The sequence below is a fragment of the Astatotilapia calliptera genome, chromosome 17, assembly GCF_964374335.1.
Source record: "Astatotilapia calliptera chromosome 17, fAstCal68.1, whole genome shotgun sequence".
Taxonomy (NCBI): Eukaryota; Metazoa; Chordata; class Actinopteri; order Cichliformes; family Cichlidae; genus Astatotilapia; species Astatotilapia calliptera.
The window spans coordinates 2,004,365-2,027,182 of NC_137438.1; the positions used below are offsets into that span (position 1 = coordinate 2,004,365).

Sequence of the window (22,818 nt, forward strand, 5' to 3'; positions counted from 1 at the left end):
TTTAGGAAGAAGAGTTTTTCTGAATAACTGCTGGTGATAAAAACAAACGTATCCTGGAGTATTAGCACAGAATTTAGTGCTATTGGCAAGAACACAGTGTTAGTGTGTGTTATATGAGTTGGATTTGCTTGGCGAGACTGTTGTGATTGGCTGTAGCACAGCTTTAGGTGTGTTTGCAGCATGGGTCTATACAACATCTGCTAACTGCTTTCATGACTTTAAGTTTAAGTTCTGCTGTGTTGTGCTTGTAAATCGTGCCCTTGATAACAGAGCACAACTTCAGTTATTTGAACCAAGCCAGCTCGCACATGCAGCTCAATATCTGCCCTTCTTGAAGGATTCTCACAGTTACAAACCCTCATGAATTTCTCACCAGCTTCTCTCTCCTGAGAACATTTCTCCAACTTAAGATGTTTAATGCAAAAGACCCTGGAGTCCAGGCAGTGAGCACCAGGGAAGACGAAGATCATTCCACCCCGTAGCAATGTTGGGAATTTAGTGGCATTGCTGGCGCCTTTTCCTGTCTGAATTATTCATCTCCTTGCGTGCTGCCTGTGTCTGCCGGTGTGTGATGGTTTGCAGATGACAGCTCAAATTGTCAGCTTGCTTCAGATGCCTCCGTCTGAGCCCAGCATGCCTTTCTTCTTCACTTAGTTGACGTTTGCTTACATACATGCTTTTTTATTGAAGGGTGGAGTGTGGGGAGGTGGAGGGTGAAAGTCGTGAAATGTGTGGGTGTGTGACTCCCACAGGGCATGTGTGAAGAGGTTCAGTGAGTTCAATTTGAGCTTTCCAGCCTGTATCCAGGCAGAGGTGTCTCCTCCACTGTCTGACTCACTGTCTCTCTCCGTCTTTGTCTCCTCATGACTCTGACTGTCTGAGCCCGGCGAGCTCCGAGGCCCCTGGTTGGCCCCCATGTGACTCGGTCTGTCTGCACACTTGGCCACCTTTCAACCAAATTATGCTGTGTGTGTGTGTGTGTGTGTGTGTGTGTGTGTGTGTGTGTCTCGAGGGAGAGGTGGAGTATAAACAGTCATCACTTCCTGCCATTCATCAAAACCTTGAGCTACATGAATCTCCATCTCCCTCCACCTACTGAAATCGTTATTACATTGTAAAATGATATGATGGAATACTCTCATAAACTTTCTGTTATTTGCATATTTATTTTCTAACTTGTTTATTCAATAATCATTTTGAAAAAAAGTATATGATTTCATTTGTGGGAGATTTCCCATCATGCACTGGTCTAAATTCAGGTTCCAAATCTTTTCTTTGTAAATAATTAAAGTCTGGAGCCTCTAAAAGTCTGGCATGCAAACCATCAAGTTTCCTCTGTCTCACTGACTTATGCTCAGTTTCCATGCTGACACTTCCTCAACACATACATTGCTCGACTATGATACCAGCAAAACACATGTGGTCGGTTGCCAGGCAAAGACTTAAGTGGACGTTTGAGGTCTTCGTTCCCATCTGAAGGCCACTGAGTACGAATTCCTTCCCTTTTTTGTCGAGGGAATGTTGAGTCATGCAGCGAGCTGTGACTCAGGGCTTCTGGAGCAAATGTGTAAGCAGCATGATGGCATCATGGACAGTAGTCTGCAGCTGCACGTGGGCTGGACTTTTAATACTGACGTGTGAAGGTTTCATAACCGTCGGATTCATACGATAACAAGAAATCTCACCAGAGGCACGTGAAAGTTAAAAAACAATGAGGAATATTTGTAACATATTTTTGATTGAATGGAGCTTTTAAATTTGCATTGATAACGCACACGACCGTCACACACACTAAATATGCACACCATGCTGCTTTTCTTATCAAATGTCTTTATTGACATGTCAGCTGAAAGCTTAAACCTAAAGCTGGGCAGACACTGTGCGATTTTTTCAGTCGCGCGATTCAGCTCCTGCTCAAACTGTACGATTGACTCGCAGGGGTTAGAAGTTCATAGGTCACGATGCAGGTCTCACACTATACCGCCCGATGCTCTGATGCGACCTGAGTGCTCACACTGTGCGTCCATAAAATGAAGGTTATAACAGAAAATCTGTCGCTCTCTCTCTCTGTCTTTCACTCACACAGACACACCACCACCATCAACTTTGCTAAATTGCTAATGAAAAACATGATCAGCTGTGATTGAGCAGCAGTGTAGATCCAACTATTTTCACGGTTGTTGTGTCGTGATAATTTTGTGAGGCCACATCTAAAAGGCTCGGATGAGCTTTCTAAAGTTCTACAAGTTGTGCCTCCATCGCTTGTGTCCAGATCACACGCTGCACAGCCGTGCTGCTCCGTCTTTTTCGCTGACATTTGTGTTTGCGCGTGCGCAGTGTGACAAACTGCGGTGACACCCTCACGACGATCGCGAAGATTTCAAACCCAAGCGATTGATGATCGGGAGCTGGTCGTGAGGTGTCAATCGCTTCTCGTTACCCCACGTATACTACACGATGCACGTTGAAGGCCAAAATCGGGCCGATCGCCAAAACGGTCGCACGACTCAAAAATCGGCTCAAAATGGGCCAAAAATCGCACAATGTCTGCCCAGCATTAGAGCCACTTCAACACGTGGAAACACGCGAGAAAGCTCCACTGACTGAAGAAGGTGTGGGTGACTAACAGCAGTGAAGTGAGGAATACTGACACTGAAACATGCACCTGCAGGCTCTGGCAGCATGTGGACCCAGCATGACCCAGCATGTGGTCATGACCTCACGTTGCAGGTGCAGGTGAGTAAAATGACTCCACAGAGTCAGAAGGTCACAGGTTAGGACAGTGAGATGGTTTAGGGTGCCTATGTGACTCCTGTTCTGGGCTCATTCATCTGGAATAAACTGACTGACTCCGATTGTGTTTGTGTGCTTCCTGCCTGGACACCTTGGGGATATCAGCCACCTGTACTGATTGGGGGTGTTTTTCTTTCAAAACTGGGATAATATGTGGATAAAGTTCTCACGGATACGTCCGATTGCAGGGTGGGGCTGTTAAAATTCCTTGTGTGAAATGGTGCCTTGTATATGAATGAACTCAGTGTCACTGCATAAGATGGATGAAAGGCAATAAAAACAAAAGAGTGTTACATGTTGTTCACTTTTTCCACTCACTGCCACCTTAGAGATGTCAGCATTACCAAAATATGAATCTATAGTTGTTTAGTGCAAATTATTAATATTGTATTAATTCCCCCATCGATTTTTAATTATTCAGCTAATGAATAAAACTGGCCTTGAAGCTATAAATGTAATATTTATTATTTCTCATCTGAAAGCTTCTAACATAACGACTTTATTTATTAATCCTGTAGTTCAGGATCAATTCCTCTGGTAGATGCTTTCCTTTTTGGTGCATTGAGGTGAGAGTCAGTGCAGAAACAACAGCGATCAACATCAGTACTGGATGTAGAAGCAACACATCAGGATTTGATTGTGGCTCCAAGTGCATCATCTACGTACTGCAGCAGTGCAGCTCATGTTCCTGGAGTAATGCATCAGGAATGGGATTCCTCGTGTTGAATGACAAAACACTGACGGTAGGATGATGCCGAGGTTATCTGCGTGCTGCGCGGTGGTGCTCTTTCACCTGCTGCCACTTCTTTGTGTTTCATGCTCTGTTGTGTTAAAGGAGGCCTGAAACGTCCGGTCCACTGTTCATGTAGTACAATGTAGATGTGTGTAGAAGCTGTCAGGTGCTCTCTTTGTCCTTGTGGATTCAGTCCACAGTTTTCCTCAGTTTGTCTCAGGGACATCTGGGCTGGAAGTGATACAGAAGACTACTTGGTACAGCAGAGTAGGCGGAACAACGATCGTACTGAGGGCAGCTCTCCAGAAATGATCAGCTTTTTTTCTTACGTAATATGATAATTGTCAAGCTAGATTTGTGTTGGATTTTTAATGTGACTTTATTGGAAGTGTTCTTGATTTTTGGACATTCTGCAGAGACCCCATGAGATGGCTCTTGTGACCCTCCTTTGTGGCTGTCCATAGAACAAAGCATAAATGATGGCTAAAGTCATTTGAACTCTTGAATAAATGTGAGTGGAGTCATTTTTAACTTTGGCTTTCTGAAAGTCTGGACATGGCTGCTCTTCCACTCATTTTCAGTCCGGTCTCTACAGAAGACGTTCATATTGTTTGTTTCTTAAGCCTCTTGATGACACTGACCTGCAGATCATGTAAGCATAAAGTGGCACCTTAAAGAACCAGTGCTGTGCCAGAAACCTAACACGTGATCTGACAGATGCGTCTGGACCTGGATCCATCTAATCAAAGCCTGATCAGAAATGGGCTCAGTGGCAGGGCGGCTGTCAGGAAGCTGCACTTAAGGAGAGAAACAAGGCTGAGGATGCCAAATTATAAAAGAACAGGACTAAAGACCAGTGGCAGCCGGTCTTATGGAGTGATGAATCCAACTTTGTTTACAATTCTTACTAGTGTTAAGATGTGAAGACATTTCATAGAAGGCTCAGGGTTCTCGCTCCACAACCTTATCCAGTCAGCTGCTCTGTTTAGTTTGAAAAAGAAAAGGAGAATTAAACTAACTGAGATTCATATTTTCTTTATAATGAGAGAAACTCTGAATGTGTCTCCGTGATAACTTGATTATATCTTCAAACGTGGTGATTGGCATTTCTTGCCTCCTGCTGTTCTCAGGACCAGTCAAAGCTTATTATGATGCATACTGATAATAAGACTGAGCAGACATGGAGTTTGGAGAAATATTAGATCTTTCTTTCCTCCTGACTCTGCCTGTGAGCCTCAGGTGAGGACTGTCACAGACATAATTGCTTGTGTATTATCGTCGTGTTAGTAATCATCATTAAGGGGATTAGACTGAGCGCTCCAACCAGGAAAAGACACATGCAGTCAATCATCACTGGAGACTTGATTGGTTTTATAGCCTACCCACTCATGCTGGGAAAATCACTTCCCCAACTTCTTATTGAGCTTTGTTTAATGAAGTTGTGCCAACATTGCTAATCACCTGTATCTCTACTTCCCTGCTCCAGTTGCATTGTTCATTTAAATCCCAATTACACTGTGGCACTTCACTTTGTGTAGGACGGTAACACACACACACACATAGATTCATATGTGTGTGTGTGTGTGTGTGTGTGTGTGTGTGTGTGTGTGTGTGTGTGTGTGTGTGCGTGCGTGCGTGCGTGCGTGTGTGTGTGTGTGTGTGTGTGTGTGTGTGTGTGTGTTGGCTGATTATTATGTGCGGGCGGCCAGTGTGAATTGTCTCTCCTTCCTTTCCTACTGTGAAGGTAAGATTAGTGACGAGTTCATCCTCCAGTGGACCATAATCCTCTGCTGATAGATGATGGCAGATGTTTTGCTTGATTGCAGGCCCGTACCGAGCATGTGCAGAAGCATCCCTGCTGTTTATAAGGTGACTCATTCATAATCAGATGGTGAGAAAACTGAATGCAGTGTAATACTTTCTAGCTGCAGTGCTTGTTTTGCATTAGGCCACTTTAAAGCTTGTCCGCTGAGACTGTGCATTAAACTGCAGCCTCATTTTTAAAAAGACATAATTTTCTATACTGTGCTTTTATTTTTGAACCATATCAGATTAACTTTCAAAGAAAAGTAAATAAATCTTAACCAGATCTAACTCTCAGAACCTGCAGAAGGATACAGATGTTTCACATGCTGATGTGTGTGCATAGTGCACATGATAATGTTTGACCTAAACTGAAAAAAGGTAAGCTTGTTTTCTTTAGCATTATTTTTACGGGTTTACCGATAGACTTCTGGTCCTGTCCTGTGATGATGTATGAACCCTGCTTCTGGACCCAAACTGCTGTGTTTATTAAGGCTCGTGTCTTGATGCATTCTCAATCATCCAGGTAAGTAAATCTCCAAAAGTTGATTCTGATGATTCTGCCCATTGTTCCATCAGTGGGCTGGTTTCAGTCATTGTGCAAATGTCCTGTTCATAAGATTGGAAACCTGCAGACTGAAGAAGTCACTTGGATGAGTGAAGCGATTCTCCCACTGAAAACGTCCAGATGAACAGAATCAGCCTTTGGAGATTAAGGCTGGTGTGTTTTTAACTTGTTTGAATGGTTTCCATCTTGTTCTAGTTCATCTGAACGAGCCCCTAGAAAAGGCCGTGATTGCCGTCGGCCTCGCTGGGATTTTATTACCACTGTTCATTTTAAAGCTCAGTTTAAACCTTACGATGTAACTACAGCCCAGCCCATGCAGCAGCATAGTTACAACATGTTCTCATCCCAACGTCTAACACACCCACGACTGTGACAAATCGTCCGTATGTTACACGTTGGGAGGCCTGAGAGCACATCATTATATAGCAGCTAGCCCAACTTCAGTAACCCTGCAAACGTCACTGCTGTTTAGTTTCCTGTCTTCATTTATGTTGGAAGTGATAGCAGAGCTGTACGTTTTAATTTCTCAGAAACCTCTCAGTCAGAACATGCTATATCATGTTTCGGTGGAAGCTAGCGAGCTAACATCCTGCTAACTTCTAACTCTGTTAGATGTAATAAATTCTGTTTTCATTGCCTGGATGTTAAACTTAATTGTTACACCTGGTAGAGCAGAACGCTGATCATTTTATTACAGATGAAAGACTTTAGACCGTTTTTAACTCTCAGTGATGCTGCAGTGTTCGTTTGACTTTGGGACCTGAAGACTTAGACTGGATAGTTTTGGGCTGTAAACTTTAAAAAAGCAACAGGACTTAAATTACAATGCGAGTACACATAAGGTGCTTTAACTTGATTTTTCAGCACATTATAAAACCAAAACATAACTATATGTAAAGTGAAAGTTTCCAAATGTAGAAAAACTAAGCTGCAAATATCATTTAAAAATTTATTTCAACCTCATCTCCCTTTTCACTCTTAATCTTTGCCTTTCAGAGATGAATCCAGTTTCCGTTTGAACAGACTGGCTTATGAAAGCCCATTTCAAATAAAGTATATATACATGAATAGTTCTGATTTTCAAACGGCACATTTTGTACTGGTGTACAGTAGCACACACCATTCTGAGCACTCTCATGCTTGTCTCTGCTGACAGCCTATTAAATCCTGTCACCTGGCTGAGAAATCGCTCCGTGGTGCTTTCAGACAAAAACATCTTTTAGCAAGTCTTTTGTTCTGTCTTTTCAGTAAATTGTGAAATGAGTTTGTTTTTTGTCGCCTATTTTAGAAAGCTGTTCCTCAGGAAGCAGCATGGAAACATTGTTACTGGAGAATACTTTCAGTGATTTGGCTTTTTCTCCACTTGCTTTTACAAGAGCGCACACTTGAAATCAGAACATTTTTGGAGCACTTTCACCAGTGGGATGATGGTGACAGCAAAGAGGAGGAGAGGAGGCGGCATATCACAGTGACTGAATGCTGTGTGCACTCTTTATCTGTGGTGCGTATGGATGTTTGTTCAGTGCGCAGAGCGCCTCTTAGTTTCGAGGTAACGCTGGAGACTGCTGCCATTTGGGCTGGCAGGGGAGTGAGTGTTACTGAATGAGGAGGAGGCAGGAACCATGTCAGTGGTGGAGGCAGAGCTATGTCTCAGTCTGCCTCAGCACCTCTGATGGGTTTCAGCTGTTTCTAAGTTTTCATTCATGTGTGTTGGTGTCTCCTGTACACTCAATCCTGGCTCTAAAAGCACGTCATGTAATTAAAGTGCCAGTTTGGAGCTGGTACCTTATCACACACCAGTTCTCAGCCAGCAATGCTAGTTTGAGAATAACACAGACTGGATCATCTAAAATCTACTAACAGGAGGCACTGGAGAAGGGATCGTTGTGACCAGCAATACCAAAATATGGCAACCACCAACTTTAAAAATCTAGCAGTAGTTTATTGTCTAATATGTCCAAGAAAAAGATCAAATCAGGAGCTGTAGTAGAAAAGTATACATTTAAATAACTGTGTGGCGGGGTTGACTAAGTAAAATAAACCAATTCGAAGTTCCAGGGGCTATCAGACCTTAGCTGGGGTTTGATTTAAAAGCACATTTGAACCCAAAACAGTGTTAGGTTCGCTGACTCATGCTTGATGAGACAGCAAACTTAGAAGAACTGCATCTCAAGGGAAATGAAAGTGAAAGAGCATCTTAATGGCTCAGCATGTTCTGCCCAGATCCCCTGAGAGCAGAGGCCAAATGAGGCAATGTCCTCAAGCTACAGCAGAAGAACGGACGATCTCATGGCTGTAGCCTGCTGCTTATATGCCATATCATAGACACTATAACTATATAACTTATATTCCACTTGTAGTTTAGACCTTATGCTCTCAAGTGGGGCACTAAAGTACTCAAAGTCACACAAACATGCTTTTACCTAAGCCTGAGCTTTACACAGTTGTTGTAGTTTAATGTGGAACTGAAGTCTGTCTGCACACACACAGTGTAGCCCACAGAGGTACGGCTAAAAAGTGACCTCATCCAGGAGATACTGTTGGAACTACTTCAAGAAGACAGAGTAAAGGCTATTTTTGAAAGTATATTTTAACTGGTTACTCAATTAATCAGTGGAAAGATCAATACAGTACTCAATTACTAAAATCACCAGTAGCTGCAGTTCTCTTGTGCTAATCAGGTCACGAGCAGTTGTCCAAGCATTTCACTACATATCGTACTGTGTATGACTGTGTACGTGACAAATAAAAAATTTGAATTTAATCCACCAGAGACTAATGGACAGGAACTGGCTGCAGTATTTTCATCTTTGGTCAGAGAGAAAAAACAAACCAACACTATTTCTGTACCTTTATTGTTCTGGACTGAGATCTCACTGCAGCGGTACACGCACTGAATTGCTTGCAACAGTGGCCCCTCCCTCCCCAGGCCGGGTGCAGGGTGAGCCCCGGTAACCCTCTTTTTTGAAGAAGAAGATTTTGCAACAGCTTGAAGAGAAAAGGGAAAACTTTGCAGCTGTGTGACATGCAGAGTGCCAGCATAAACATGACAGCTGATGCACCATACAGCTAATCAATAACCAAAGCTTTACTTTACTTAGTAATTCACTAATATCCACACGTGCTGTACTGTGCGTATTGAAGTTTCAGAAATGTTAGCAAATAAAGGTTCAAAAGCAGAGCTGAAGATCTGCTTATTGGAAAAGTTTATGCATGTTTGTTTATACAAACAAACCATTGCCGTTAAATTTCAAGTATCTCTGACAAACACATGCAGGGCCTGCATTTGTAACGTGCTCTGCTCGCTGTAGCATTCGAAATGTACATGTTCATGTACGCTGAGAATCTGTGAGTCTGAAAGCTTATTAGCATCCACATTGTGTGTGTGTGCGTGCGTGTGTGTGTGTGTGTGTGCGTGTGTGCGTGCGTGCGTGCGTGCGTGTGTGTGTGTGTGTGTGTGTGTGTGTGTGTGTGTGTGTGTGTGTGTGTGTGTGTGTGTGTGTGTGTGTTATGATGGTGCACAATCAATACTGTCAGCACTGAGGAAGTGAATAAGGTTCTGCTTTCCCATGACCTTACCTGATTCCAGAGCTCAGGCATCCAGCCAGCTGGTGCAGGTGATGGTGGAGGTTCAGCCCAGTTCCCACTAATTAAGGAGCCAGGTACTGGTAGAGGTGACCTTGTGTTCCTGTTGACTGGATTACATGCAGAGTTCTGGAAGCTGGTTTTCAGCCTTGTCGCACCAGTCCCAGGCCTTCATGCGCTGTGACTAATCCATTACTTCAAGGTAACAAACACACGCAGGAATACTGGCAGACTAAAAAGTTCATTAGTACAGCTGTGCGTGGTGGCTGTGTATGTGATGCCTGGAGGCATCAGAGCAGAGAGATAAGGCCTGTGTGGACAGATTTAATATAACTTGTACATTTTGGTTTGTGTGTCTGTATGTGTGCTTGGGGCAAGTTCTGCACCATGTGAGGGATTTAGAAAGATGAGCTTTTCTCTCACTTCTTTCTCCAGGGTGGTCTCATTTGCACAAACCTACAGAGAAATTTGTTTTACCATAAAAATGGAAACACGTAGGCTGAATATAACAGCTCACTCCAGCTGATGGAAGCAGCTTCTGTATATATGTTCCTTCTTCCTGATGTTGCTGTCGTGTGGTATCGCCACGTCTATCGCTACGGCCATCTTCTTCTGTTTGTCTACCACCACTATGTCCGTCTGTATCTGGAAGTCCCACAGGAACTTAGTTCTCCCATTTTGACCTCGGGACTTCCAGGTTATACTCGGCACAGATGTTCCTGTACACTATGCCGGCCACTTGGTTATGGCGTTCCATGTATGCCTTGCCTGCTAGCATCTTGCACCCTGCTGTTATGTGCTGGATTGTCTCTGGGGCATCTTTACACAGCCTGCACCTGGGGTCTTGGCTGGTGTGATAGACCCCAGCCTCTATGGATCTTGTACTCAGAGCTTGTTCTTGTGCTGCCATGATTAGTGCCTCTGTGCTGTGTGTGTGTATATATATGTGTATATATACAGTGGGGCAAAAAAGTATTTAGTCAGCCACCGATTGTGCAAGTTCCCCCACTTAAAATGATGACAGAGGTCAGTAATTTGCACCAGAGGTACACTTCAACTGTGAGAGACAGAATGTGAAAAAAAAAATCCATGAATTCACATGGTAGGATTTGTAAAGAATTTATTCGTAAATCAGGGTGGAAAATAAGTATTTGGTCACCTCAAACAAGGAAAATCTCTGGCTCTCACAGACCTGTAACGTCTTCTGTAAGAAGCTTTTCTGTCCCCCACTCGTTACCTGTATGAATGGCACCTGTTTGAACTCATCATCTGTATAAAAGACACCTGTCCACAGCCTCAAACAGTCAGACTCCAAACTCCGCCATGGCCAAGACCAAAGAGCTTTCGAAGGACACCAGGAAAAGTATTGTAGACCTGCACCAGACTGGGAAGAGTGAATCTACAATAGGCAAGCAGCTTGGTGTGAAAAAATCAACTGTGGGAGCAATCATCAGAAAATGGAAGACATACAAGACCACTGATAATCTCCCTCCATCTGGGGCTCCACGCAAGATCTCATCCCGTGGGGTCAAAATGATCATGAGAACGGTGAGCAAAGATCCCAGAACCACACGGGGGGACCTGGTGAATGACCTGCAGAGAGCTGGGACCAAAGTAACAAAGGTCACCATCAGTAACACACTACAACGGCAGGGAATCAAATCCCGCAGTGCCAGACGTGTTCCGCTGCTGAAGCCAGTGCATGTCCAGGCCCGTCTGAAGTTTGCCAGAGAGCACATGGATGATACAGCAGAGGATTGGGAGAATGTCATGTGGTCAGATGAAACCAAAGTAGAACTTTTTGGTATAAACTCAACTCGTCGTGTTTGGAGGAAGAAGAATACTGAGTTGCATCCCAAGAACACCATACCTACTGTGAAGCATGGGGGTGGAAACATCATGCTATGGGGCTGTTTTTCTGCCAAGGGGACAGGACGACTGATCCGTGTTAAGGACAGAATGAATGGGGCCATGTATCGTGAGATTTTGAGCCAAAACCTCCTTCCATCAGTGAGAACTTTGAAGATGAAACGAGGCTGGGTCTTCCAACATGACAATGATCCAAAACACACCGCCCGGGCAACAAAGGAGTGGCTCCGTAAGAAGCATTTGAAAGTCCTGGAGTGGCCTAGCCAGTCTCCAGACCTCAACCCCATAGAAAATCTGTGGCGGGAGTTGAAAGTCCGTGTTGCTCGGCGACAGCCCCAAAACATCACTGCTCTCGAGAAGATCTGCATGGAGGAATGGGCCAAAATACCAGCTACTGTGTGTGCAAACCTGGTAAAGACCTATAGTAAACGTTTGACCTCTGTTATTGCCAACAAAGGTTATGTTACAAAGTATTGAGTTGCATTTTTGTTATTGACCAAATACTTATTTTCCACCCTGATTTACCAATAAATTCTTTACAAATCCTACCATGTGGATTCATGGATTTTTTTTTTTTCACATTCTGTCTCTCACAGTTGAAGTGTACCTCTGGTGCAAATTACTGACCTCTGTCATCATTTTAGGTGGGGGAACTTGCACAATCGGTGGCTGACTAAATACTTTTTTGCCCCACTGTATATTTTCATCATCCCTGTGGGAAGCTTCTTTGTGGTCACGTTGTATCTATTGACATAACATGATAATGATGTTATATCTTTGTACATATTAACTAATATCCACGTTGTTAAAAAGTAAAATCATACCTTTCATTGATTCTCTGGTTTGTCTCAGGCTTTTGCGTGTTTTTTCATTGCAGTTGTGTTCCTCTGTGCTCTGTGTGGTTGCTTTCAGCCTCCTCTTTTATTTTATTGCATCCAGTTGTCTAAGAGCATGTGCTAAGATATATAATCATTTTCTCCGAGGTAGTAAATAAGATTTGTTACATGTGTAACAGTGCTCTTATGTGGAGTAACAAGTGAAAGGTCCCCACAATACAACTAGCTCATTTATGTCTATTCAAGCCTCTTCTTCAATTGTAGTGACTGTTACCGATGCCTGATTTATTATGGCCTCCATTCCAGTTAGCCCTGGGTCCACTGGTGCTAGTGAATAAGAATCCCCCCAGCTGTGCAACCTGTCAGTGAACACAGTGCAATCACACACACTCAGACACTAAATCCTTAATACCTTGAGACCCACCTCAGGGCTGTGTCCACAGCAATCAGCAGTGGCCCACCGTCTGCTGATTCAGCTTGTACTGACTTACTGGTGCTGGAGACGTGTGTGTATGTGCTGGGTTTGAGCTGGCCTGTGGAAGCACCTTAAAGGCAAATACTATGCAACTGCGTTACTGTGCTGCGAGCTCTTTTTCTCCAAGCCAGCATTAATTGCCTATTTACAACGTCCACAGCAGGACGGAGTGCTGAACTGCATTATTAAAGACCAGCTTTCACAAAACTATTATCAATCACGCTCTCGTGTGTGTCTGTGCATGGTTAATTGCACATAGCGTGTGTAAAGGCATCCCTCCTTTCTGTCTAGCATTCCCTTTGGTGTTTGAAGGTCATTGCTGTCTGCTGGGGCTCGTTACACTAACAAGCACCGGCTCACTCCCTAGGGCTCTGTCAAAGGATTCGTGTGAACAGAGGATTACACGTCTCTTACAGGGATCCAGGCTGTGCTCAGTTCCAGCCCCATCACACCCCATTCTTCAATTTTTAAGCAGGATTTGAAAAAATCAAGAGTCTCCTTTTCTGTTTTTTGCTTTGATGCTCTTGTGACGCGGAGGACGAGAGAGGCGAGGACACGCCCCTCAATCAGTCCTGACGGAAAGTTCTCCGCAACAGGAAAAATGAATCACTAAATAACATTCATAATAATAATGATGATGACACTGCAACGACATCTTCATCAGATTTTGTGTACACAGGCTACATGTTTGCGGTCAACACATTTGTTAGATGCTGCAGATGAGCAAATATCCATTGTGACATTATCAGCTCTGCACAGCAGATTTGCAGCATGTCCAACGAGCACACAGACACACACCCTCATAAAGTGTAGGTCTAACAGGACAACGGTGTTTATCTGGCTTCTGATCCTGAATCATTAACCAATAACTGATCATTAATTAGAAGCCACGCCCTCCATGTCATGCGCAAAACTGACAGCATCACAAAACTGTTCGAAATAGCATCTCTCTGTGGTCCAGTTGCTGCACTTTGTAGCCATTTAGTCTCTTTCTTGCATCTCTTTGTGGCAGAACTTTGTCTGTGGTTGTGTTCATTCGTATTTACTTCCACTGCTCGTTGCATCTCTGCTGTTTTGTTCATTATTTCATCATCATTTCATCGTTGCGTTGTCTCTCTTTGTGTGTTTTGCAGCAGGTTTTTTGTGACTTTGTCTGCAATCACATTGTGTCTCTCAGTTTTCTTTTGGAGTATTTGATGTCTTTTGTGTCTCTCTGGTAATTTTGTCTTTTTCATCCCTTTGTTCCTCTTTATTGCAGCACCTCTGTCTTTCTGGGACTTCCTCAGCCTCTGAGCCCTGTGGCCTGTGTGCAGAAGGCCTGTGGACCATCCATTTCAAACATACAGCGTATATAAAACTGTGTGTTTGACTGCTTTGTTTTCATATAACTATAATAGTTCTTAACCCATAAGAAGTCTGTGGTGTTTAGAAACAGGTCTGGCTATTATTTTAACCCCTGATCAGTTGAACAGTATCAGTGTGCTTTAAATGTAAACATACTCTGTTGTCCACGTATAATCCTACTTTGTTGCTTTGTGGTTGGCAAACATGCTGTGAAACCTGATTCACAGATGGAAACTCGCCGTAGAAATGAATGTACACCTCTTGTTATTCTCATCGTTAGCTTTCCTGATGGCAAGAACACGCGTTCATCCACGAACACGAGGCAGATGACGTGCAGAACAAAGTGCTATTAAACCCTCGGCTTTCTCGTTAGCGGTTCCTTTCCTTTCCTGTTGATCCTGCGCCGTTCTTGCGCACTTTTCCGTCCAGAGTAATTGGAGAGAGTGTGCTGGCCGAGGCAAAGTGTTGCGCTGGCTGCTCCCACTGAGCCGGTGCCAGCAGCTACTGCTCTGTATCGAGTTGTATAAAGAGCTGAGATCCAGCCAAATAAACACTGAACTGTGGCTTTGCCCTTGGCATATAGTCACTGCTCTCATTATTTATCCCTGTAGCTTTTTGCTTGCCACTTGCAGCAGTTGGTTGTTCAAGGTGATGCTTCCACATGTGGGATATTCAAGGAAGGGAGTAAAAAATAAAGGGAAGCTGGGATTTAATCTTTCATCAGTCAAAGGATAACAGCCCCCTTGGATGTAGACAGACTCGTGTTCAGTGTGAGGAATAAAAGGCGTTACTGTTGTGTAATTACCACATGTGGCCACAGTCACCGCTGCTGAGCAGCTATGAGCTGAGATCACAGACTGTATAGAAAGGATGGATGGACGCTTGGAGCCAGCCTCAAGTGTCGTGGAGGCGTTCTCACTCTGATAGCTGCATGAAAAATAATCCAACCCAAACGATATGTTTTTATATAGGATGACGTGTGTTCTGCACTGCATGCTGTCAAAATGATTGCTGTGTCAGAACAGCTGCAGTAAGTCTGAATGTCCTCCGTTCTTACTGGAGCATCATCTGTTTTCCAGTCATGCGGAGGAACCCCTTCATGGTGGAAGGCTGCTGTAGGAAAGGATCCCGCAATGCCCTGCAGGAGCTCTACAACCCCACACAGGTAGGACACTGTCCCACTTCCATAAGCGCCCTTGTCATCTCCTTATCACCACCTGCATCTGTTTTCACATTTGTATTTTACTCCAGGTTTTCGCCTGAAGAAGGCGGTGGAAGAAGGCCTATATTTGTCTTTGCCTGCATGTTTAGAAGGCAGATATTTTCTTTTCTAACTGTTGGTGCCCACAGGACTGATGCTCAGTCTTTACCTGAGGAAACAGCTGACTGTTTGTGAAAGCTCAGCATAATGATTGATTCTCCGTCTCTTGGTCAGGAAATGTTGCCGGCCTCAGGTGATAAGTCATCCCGATTGTATCATAAATGAGAGCAGACAATAAATCACAAGAAAGGACAGAGGTTTTTCTCAGGTCTCACAATTTACCCTTTTCAAGGACAGTGAGGAAATGACAAACTCCTACTAGAAGCTCTTTTCTGCAGCATTTTTTCATATCGCATAAACAGCGAGACTATTACAGTGCTGTCATGTCTGTCCCAGCCAGTGAAACCTTGCTTCATCTCATTTTTCACGATTTAAAACGCTTTACAGGACGACGACCATCTGACCGCACGCTGCCTGCTATAACAGTGTGATTGCCAGCATGAAATTAAAGCGTATAATGTGATGCCATTTTAATGGCTCGAGTTTTACTGGACAGTTTACAGTGAAGAGACTGACGCAGGAAAAATCAGAAGGAGATGCAGACACAGGCCTCAGCCTCGTCGGTTTATGCTTACAATTAAAGAAGCAAAGGACATAAAATAGAGAACACCTACCATGTGAATGACTTTAAGAGCGATGGCTGGGATAAAAGCAAATGAATCAAACCATATCAGTGGTTTTGCACATTACTCCTGAGCATATGCTATGTTTGCTATGATTTCCTATCACCCAGAGAGCTTTTTAATTCAAGGGTAAAAAGAAGCTTTGGCAGCACTTTAAATGTAGCTGCCAACAGTGCTGCGTTCATAAGCTATACTGAACTGAAGGGGGACCAGAGAAAAGCAAATGTTTTAAAAGGATGGCACTAACAAAGTCATTGCTAACTTTAATACCATGTATAGAATATTCTTATAGGTTTTATATTTCATGGAAAAATGAGTCTAGTGAAAACTGCAACAATCTGTGCCCAGTCTGTTAATGCTCACAGAAGAAGGATTTGGCAGTGATGGCTATTATTTTGACCTGAAAAGTCTAAAATTGTCCCATAAAGTAGAAAAAATAAATAAAGTTCAGCACTCGGTCTAGTTCAGTTTGTCCCTCTCAGATGAATCTTCACTTGTGTCGGTGTGCTGCTTCAAACACACGGTTACAAAATGCTCCAGTTTGGATAAACATGCATTAAAGCGAATGCAGCATACAGATAAAGTATGACCGAAATAATGGATGCAAGATGAAAGGAAATGCTAACATACAACAATATGTTTCATTTTAAGCAAACTCATTCAGCCAACCTGATGAGCTGAGGAGGGCTGCTGCAGAGTTCAGGCACTGCGTCCTGAAAGGTGTGGTCACCTCTTAGTTTAAAATAACAGCGTGCTGCAGTCAAAAGGTTACTATCAAATATCAGAGAGACGAGTCGTCAGTTGGTCCAAATTATTAGGTACCACTATAGGATTGGTCTATGCAGTGTTTCAGGTACAGCAGACATCCTTACACAGACGTGCATGTACACAGAACTGAGTGCAGCCAGGTTGGTGCTGGACGTCACACTCTGTCAAGCTGAACCCTCCATGTCCTGCCAGCAAGAGGAACTGACCCTCTTTTGATTGTTCCCTTTGTGTAATACCAGAGCCTCTACAGTGTAGGGCCGAACAAGATGAACAGCTTGTGTGGGGAGGCGCAGGCGCATGTTTGGAGGCGAGGTCCCACGCCTGAAATTCAGATACTTTATCTCCAATTAGAATTCGAGTATTTTACCTTCTTGGAATGTAACTTTTTATCTGGACAGTGTATCATCAATATGTTTAGTTTTCATGAGAAAACTGGAAACTACAGCATGTAAAGCAGGCTGTAGGTGAACCAGCGAGTGTGGCTGCACAGGTATGAGTCTTCTTGACTTCAAACAGCCTGCATCAGAGAGGGGAACGTTCAAAGAAACCCTGCTTGCTGTGATAATGAAACTGTGCCTCGATGTTCACTGTGATGGATTACCAATCTCAAGCAAGTGAGCTGAAACCAATGAGTGCCTCGAAGGTAGAAAATCAATTCAACAACTTAATGTTCAAAAGATGGTTGGAAAGGATGGAAAGTGTACATGTTTTGCAGTATGCAGTATCAACTAAATCAGGCACATTTTGGAGCACTGTGGAGATGCACATTTTGTGCAGCTGTGGCTCTCGGGGCTGAGCGCAACCTGCCAGCAGTGCAGTCACTGAGGAGAGGAGCATGACAGGAGGACACTGCTGGAGGTGATGGTGATAGATTGGATAGTTTCTGCTCCTCTTCTGCTCTCTGATCAATGTCCTACCATCTATCACTTCCTGTCTGCATGCCTCTTTCTTCTGCCGCTAACCCCGACAGTGTCTTACCTCACGCTTCCTGTTGTCCTTTATTCACTGTGTTCTGCTGCGTGCTGTCTCAGGCTGTCCCTCATCCTCTCCCTCTCTCCGTTTCCATTTCACTGTCGGCCATTTATCACCCAGGACCTTTTAAAAGCATACCGTAGGAATTTAAACGGTTTGCTGGACAGCTAAGATTAGACCAGGCGCACATGGGCCTGGCGTTAGTTGATTTTCCCTGGATGATTTTTCCCACTCATGTGAAGCACCATTGATATATTTCTATGTAGAGGAGGCTTCTAGTGCAGCTAGGGTAAATTTTAGCAGGGTGCTTGGGGTCAGTGGTCAAAGAGAGATGTGTGTGTGTGTGTGTGTGTGTGTGTGTGTGTGTGTGTGTGTGTGTGTGTGTGTGTGTGTGTGTGTGTGTGTGTGTGTGTGTGTGTGTGGGCGTCGAGCGGAAAACAGAATCATAAATAGAAATAAATGTAAGACTCATATAAATATGAAAACCTCACTTTGTGCTTTTAGTGCATCTGTAATCCACTTTTACAAAACATAAACTTTGCAAGCAGCAGCCTACATGGTGGCTACACAGCGACCTCGTGCAGTCATTCACAGTAGCAGGTTTACGCAGACTGTAGGCGTGTTTCCATCCACCTGTTTTTATTTTTAACTGCTGCATGATAGAAATGATTGAAACGAAATGCAGAAAATCTAATGAAACTTCAAAATATTGGAACCAGTTTAAATACAGTGGGGCAAAAAAGTATTTAGTCAGCCACCGATTGTGCAAGTTCCCCCACCTAAAATGATGACAGAGGTCAGTAATTTGCACCAGAGGTACACTTCAACTGTGAGAGACAGAATGTGAAAAAAAAATCCATGAATCCACATGGTAGGATTTGTAAAGAATTTATTGGTAAATCAGGGTGGAAAATAAGTATTTGGTCAATAACAAAAATACAACTCAATACTTTGTAACATAACCTTTGTTGGCAATAACAGAGGTCAAACGTTTACTATAGGTCTTTACCAGGTTTGCACACACAGTAGCTGGTATTTTGGCCCATTCCTCCATGCAGATCTTCTCGAGAGCAGTGATGTTTTGGGGCTGTCGCCGAGCAACACGGACTTTCAACTCCCGCCACAGATTTTCTATGGGGTTGAGGTCTGGAGACTGGCTAGGCCACTCCAGGACTTTCAAATGCTTCTTACGGAGCCACTCCTTTGTTGCCCGGGCGGTGTGTTTTGGATCATTGTCATGTTGGAAGACCCAGCCTCGTTTCATCTTCAAAGTTCTCACTGATGGAAGGAGGTTTTGGCTCAAAATCTCACGATACATGGCCCCATTCATTCTGTCCTTAACACGGATCAGTCGTCCTGTCCCCTTGGCAGAAAAACAGCCCCATAGCATGATGTTTCCACCCCCATGCTTCACAGTAGGTATGGTGTTCTTGGGATGCAACTCAGTATTCTTCTTCCTCCAAACACGACGAGTTGAGTTTATACCAAAAAGTTCTACTTTGGTTTCATCTGACCACATGACATTCTCCCAATCCTCTGCTGTATCATCCATGTGCTCTCTGGCAAACTTCAGACGGGCCTGGACATGCACTGGCTTCAGCAGCGGAACACGTCTGGCACTGCGGGATTTGATTCCCTGCCGTTGTAGTGTGTTACTGATGGTGACCTTTGTTACTTTGGTCCCAGCTCTCTGCAGGTCATTCACCAGGTCCCCCCGTGTGGTTCTGGGATCTTTGCTCACCGTTCTCATGATCATTTTGACCCCACGGGATGAGATCTTGCGTGGAGCCCCAGATGGAGGGAGATTATCAGTGGTCTTGTATGTCTTCCATTTTCTGATGATTGCTCCCACAGTTGATTTTTTCACACCAAGCTGCTTGCCTATTGTAGATTCACTCTTCCCAGTCTGGTGCAGGTCTACAATACTTTTCCTGGTGTCCTTCGAAAGCTCTTTGGTCTTGGCCATGGCGGAGTTTGGAGTCTGACTGTTTGAGGCTGTGGACAGGTGTCTTTTATACAGATGATGAGTTCAAACAGGTGCCATTCATACAGGTAACGAGTGGGGGACAGAAAAGCTTCTTACAGAAGACGTTACAGGTCTGTGAGAGCCAGAGATTTTCCTTGTTTGAGGTGACCAAATACTTATTTTCCACCCTGATTTACCAATAAATTCTTTACAAATCCTACCATGTGGATTCATGGATTTTTTTTTCACATTCTGTCTCTCACAGTTGAAGTGTACCTCTGGTGCAAATTACTGACCTCTGTCATCATTTTAGGTGGGGGAACTTGCACAATCGGTGGCTGACTAAATACTTTTTTGCCCCACTGTAGGTGGCATCCTTGCTAGTGAACAACATCATGTCTCTATATACGGTATTAATCATGCATACAGCAACAGGGTCCATGTCCTCAGGCCGTTCTGTCAGCAGGGCCGTGCTGTCTGAGGTATGATTCATGTGACTGGCAAACACAGCCTGCACACACCAGCATCACTGCTGACAGGCCTGCAGCTTTACTGTTATTATTTGCATGTAGAGATTTACTCATATTCATATCTATAATTTCCCAGCGTCACTTTTAATACACAGCTCCAGAGTTTATTAAACAAAAGTAAATGAAAGCTTCCCTTGCAGTATTCTCATTTACCCACTCAGCTCCTCGCAGCCCTTTAATATGCTACTCTGTAATAATCTGCACTCCTCTCTCTCCGTGCCGCTCTCTTCTTTTGGATGTTTTTGCTTTCAGCTAATACATGCTCGCTGGTTTTCTTACAAAAAAGCTCACTTTAAATAAATCTGAAGTCAAGTGTTTAATTCAGGGCTTAACTTCCCTCTTATTGAGCCCTGGAGGCGCAGAAGGCGGGAGCTACAAGGTCTCGCTTAGACTTCCAAAAGCCCAATGACACCCTCGTCTTTGTGACTTGAACCTGTGTGTTTTTAGAATACATTATATTAAAGCTAAGCTCTGACTCCTCAGAGATAGTTTTATTAACCACAATTTAAATCAGATGCTGAATGTAATTAAGTAATTTAACGTGGCCACATGTGGTCAGAGTACATCTAAATACAGTAAAGAAACCTGCTAATGATCCTTCTTCCTTTTTATCCTCCAACCAGCAATGACAGGCTGGCTCACAGAGGCAGTTATAACAGATTATACCAGCTCACTCATTAATGCTGAATCAGAAATCAGACTTGATGCTCAGATCTGTGCCGTAGTAAAAGGAATGACTCAGCTAATGTAGGCTAACATCGTCTATGTGTGTTCATTGTGTTTGTGCTGAGGGATCCAAGGATACACAGATGCTTCAAGTTGTTTTGATGATCCATCTGTTTGGGCTTAAAACAATAGTTTGCCTTAATCATACTGCTGTTGTCTCCTAATCACATCCATATCCACCTCTGACATCATAAAGTCCAGATGCCAGGATTTCTTCTGAAGTGCATTTAATAAAAGTTAGAGAATTATTTTCTTGTTCTTACTACAAACTTTTCTGCTGCCAGAAAACATGCATGAGTTTGTCCAAAAGTAACAGGACAGTCTGATAAGAAAAATACAATCGTTCAGAGTTATGCAGGTTTCTTGGCTTGTTGGTGAATTCTTCTCATCAACATTAAGTTGAAAGCCAAACAGTTCAGATATGCATGGTTGTAATAATAGTTTTTAAACGGAGTATGAAGGTGGCCACAAGATCAGCGGTTCAATCCCCAGCTCCTCCAGTTTGTATTGTGAGGCATCCTTGGGCAAGTCCTGACCCCTGACCCCTGGGTTGCCCCTAAACCATTCATTAGTGTGTGTGTGTGTGTGTGCATCACATTTTGGGGTTATATATTTTTAAAAACGCTGGTTACCTCAGTGTTGGTGTCTCACTCTTTTCTCACATTTCCTGTGCTCGGTGTGGAGTCAGCTGACATGTCAGAGTAGCTCCCACTTGAATGTCAGGATCCATGTTTATACTCACTTCACTGGTTAGTGCTGGCTGATAGGTGCATTGAAATCCTTTTTATTTGAATGGAATGACTTATTTGAAGAGATGAATATGTTGGATTGAACTATGCACAGCACTGTGTTAAAAGAAGAGCACCAAAAAACCCATGAATTCTTGCTCTTTCCTAGATTTCCTCAGCTAGCAGTGACGGCAGAATTTAAATGTCCTGAGAAAACATCTTAAATTCTGTGAGAAAGTCGAGTACAGCACAAAGAAGCCTGAGATGAAACCCATGACAGGTCCACAGCAGCATAGAGAGCGGTTAGAGCACAAGTTTCACTATCAGTTTAAACATGTACTGTCTATGGCTGTGGAGTCTAACTTAGATAATGGCAGAAAATAACTGCTCAGAGGTGTTTCCAGATGACTGCAGAGTGACAAAACAAGGCGTTTTGTAGGGAGACTTTTATTCCAGGTATCTCGTTTTCATACTGGCTGAACATTTGAACTGGAATTAAACTCCATACCTGCTAAAGATACCATTCTGTCAAAGGATACAGAGGAGTGTTTTTTACAGCTCTGTTCATTCATCCTCTTTCATTTCAGCTTTATACTGACATAGCAGAGAGACGCTTTAAAAGATGGGTCAATGACAAAACCTGAATCTGACTAAACTTTTGCCACTTACCGTTCAGACTTTATCAGGTAACGTGCTGCATTCTGGTACAACAGCCCTTTTGTAGTAACTTGAAACGGTTTCCTTTCTGTTACTGACGTAATTTGGAACGACTGAACAAATAAATTGATTTGAAAGTTAAAAGGGGGCTAAAGTCAGTGGGTTATTTGTTAAATGTAAAAGTTTGAAATAGGAGGATTTATAATACCCACATCAAGATTCTGAACGACAGAAACTCGTGAACCAAAAACGTAATTTAGGTATAAAAGCTGCATGAAAGTGAAAAAATAGCAGTTCCATACATCTCAAACCTGCTTCTTGACTCTATGACCTCCTGATAATCACACTCAAGTTGCATTTTGTGTCCACATACATTTCTGAGGAATATCACATTAAAGAGTTTCAGGCTGTGAAATGTCATTCTTTCAGTAAATAGTCAGGTCCCAGGGTAATGACTGGATGGTACACTTGACTAATAATTTGACTGGTAATGGTATTTAATCCAGGCTGGAAGCTAGCTG

General features: G+C 43.4%; 1 protein-coding gene across 1 annotated transcript in view; it reads left to right on the top strand.

The window, feature by feature from the left end:
* chst11 (carbohydrate (chondroitin 4) sulfotransferase 11) overlaps window positions 1-22,818 on the top strand; it is a 100,262-nt gene that overhangs the window by 55,176 nt on the left and 22,268 nt on the right. The window contains exon 2 of the mRNA XM_026146709.2: window positions 15,086-15,171. Coding sequence (XP_026002494.1) covers window positions 15,086-15,171 — 86 coding nt within the window. The remainder of the gene's footprint in view (window positions 1-15,085; window positions 15,172-22,818) is intronic.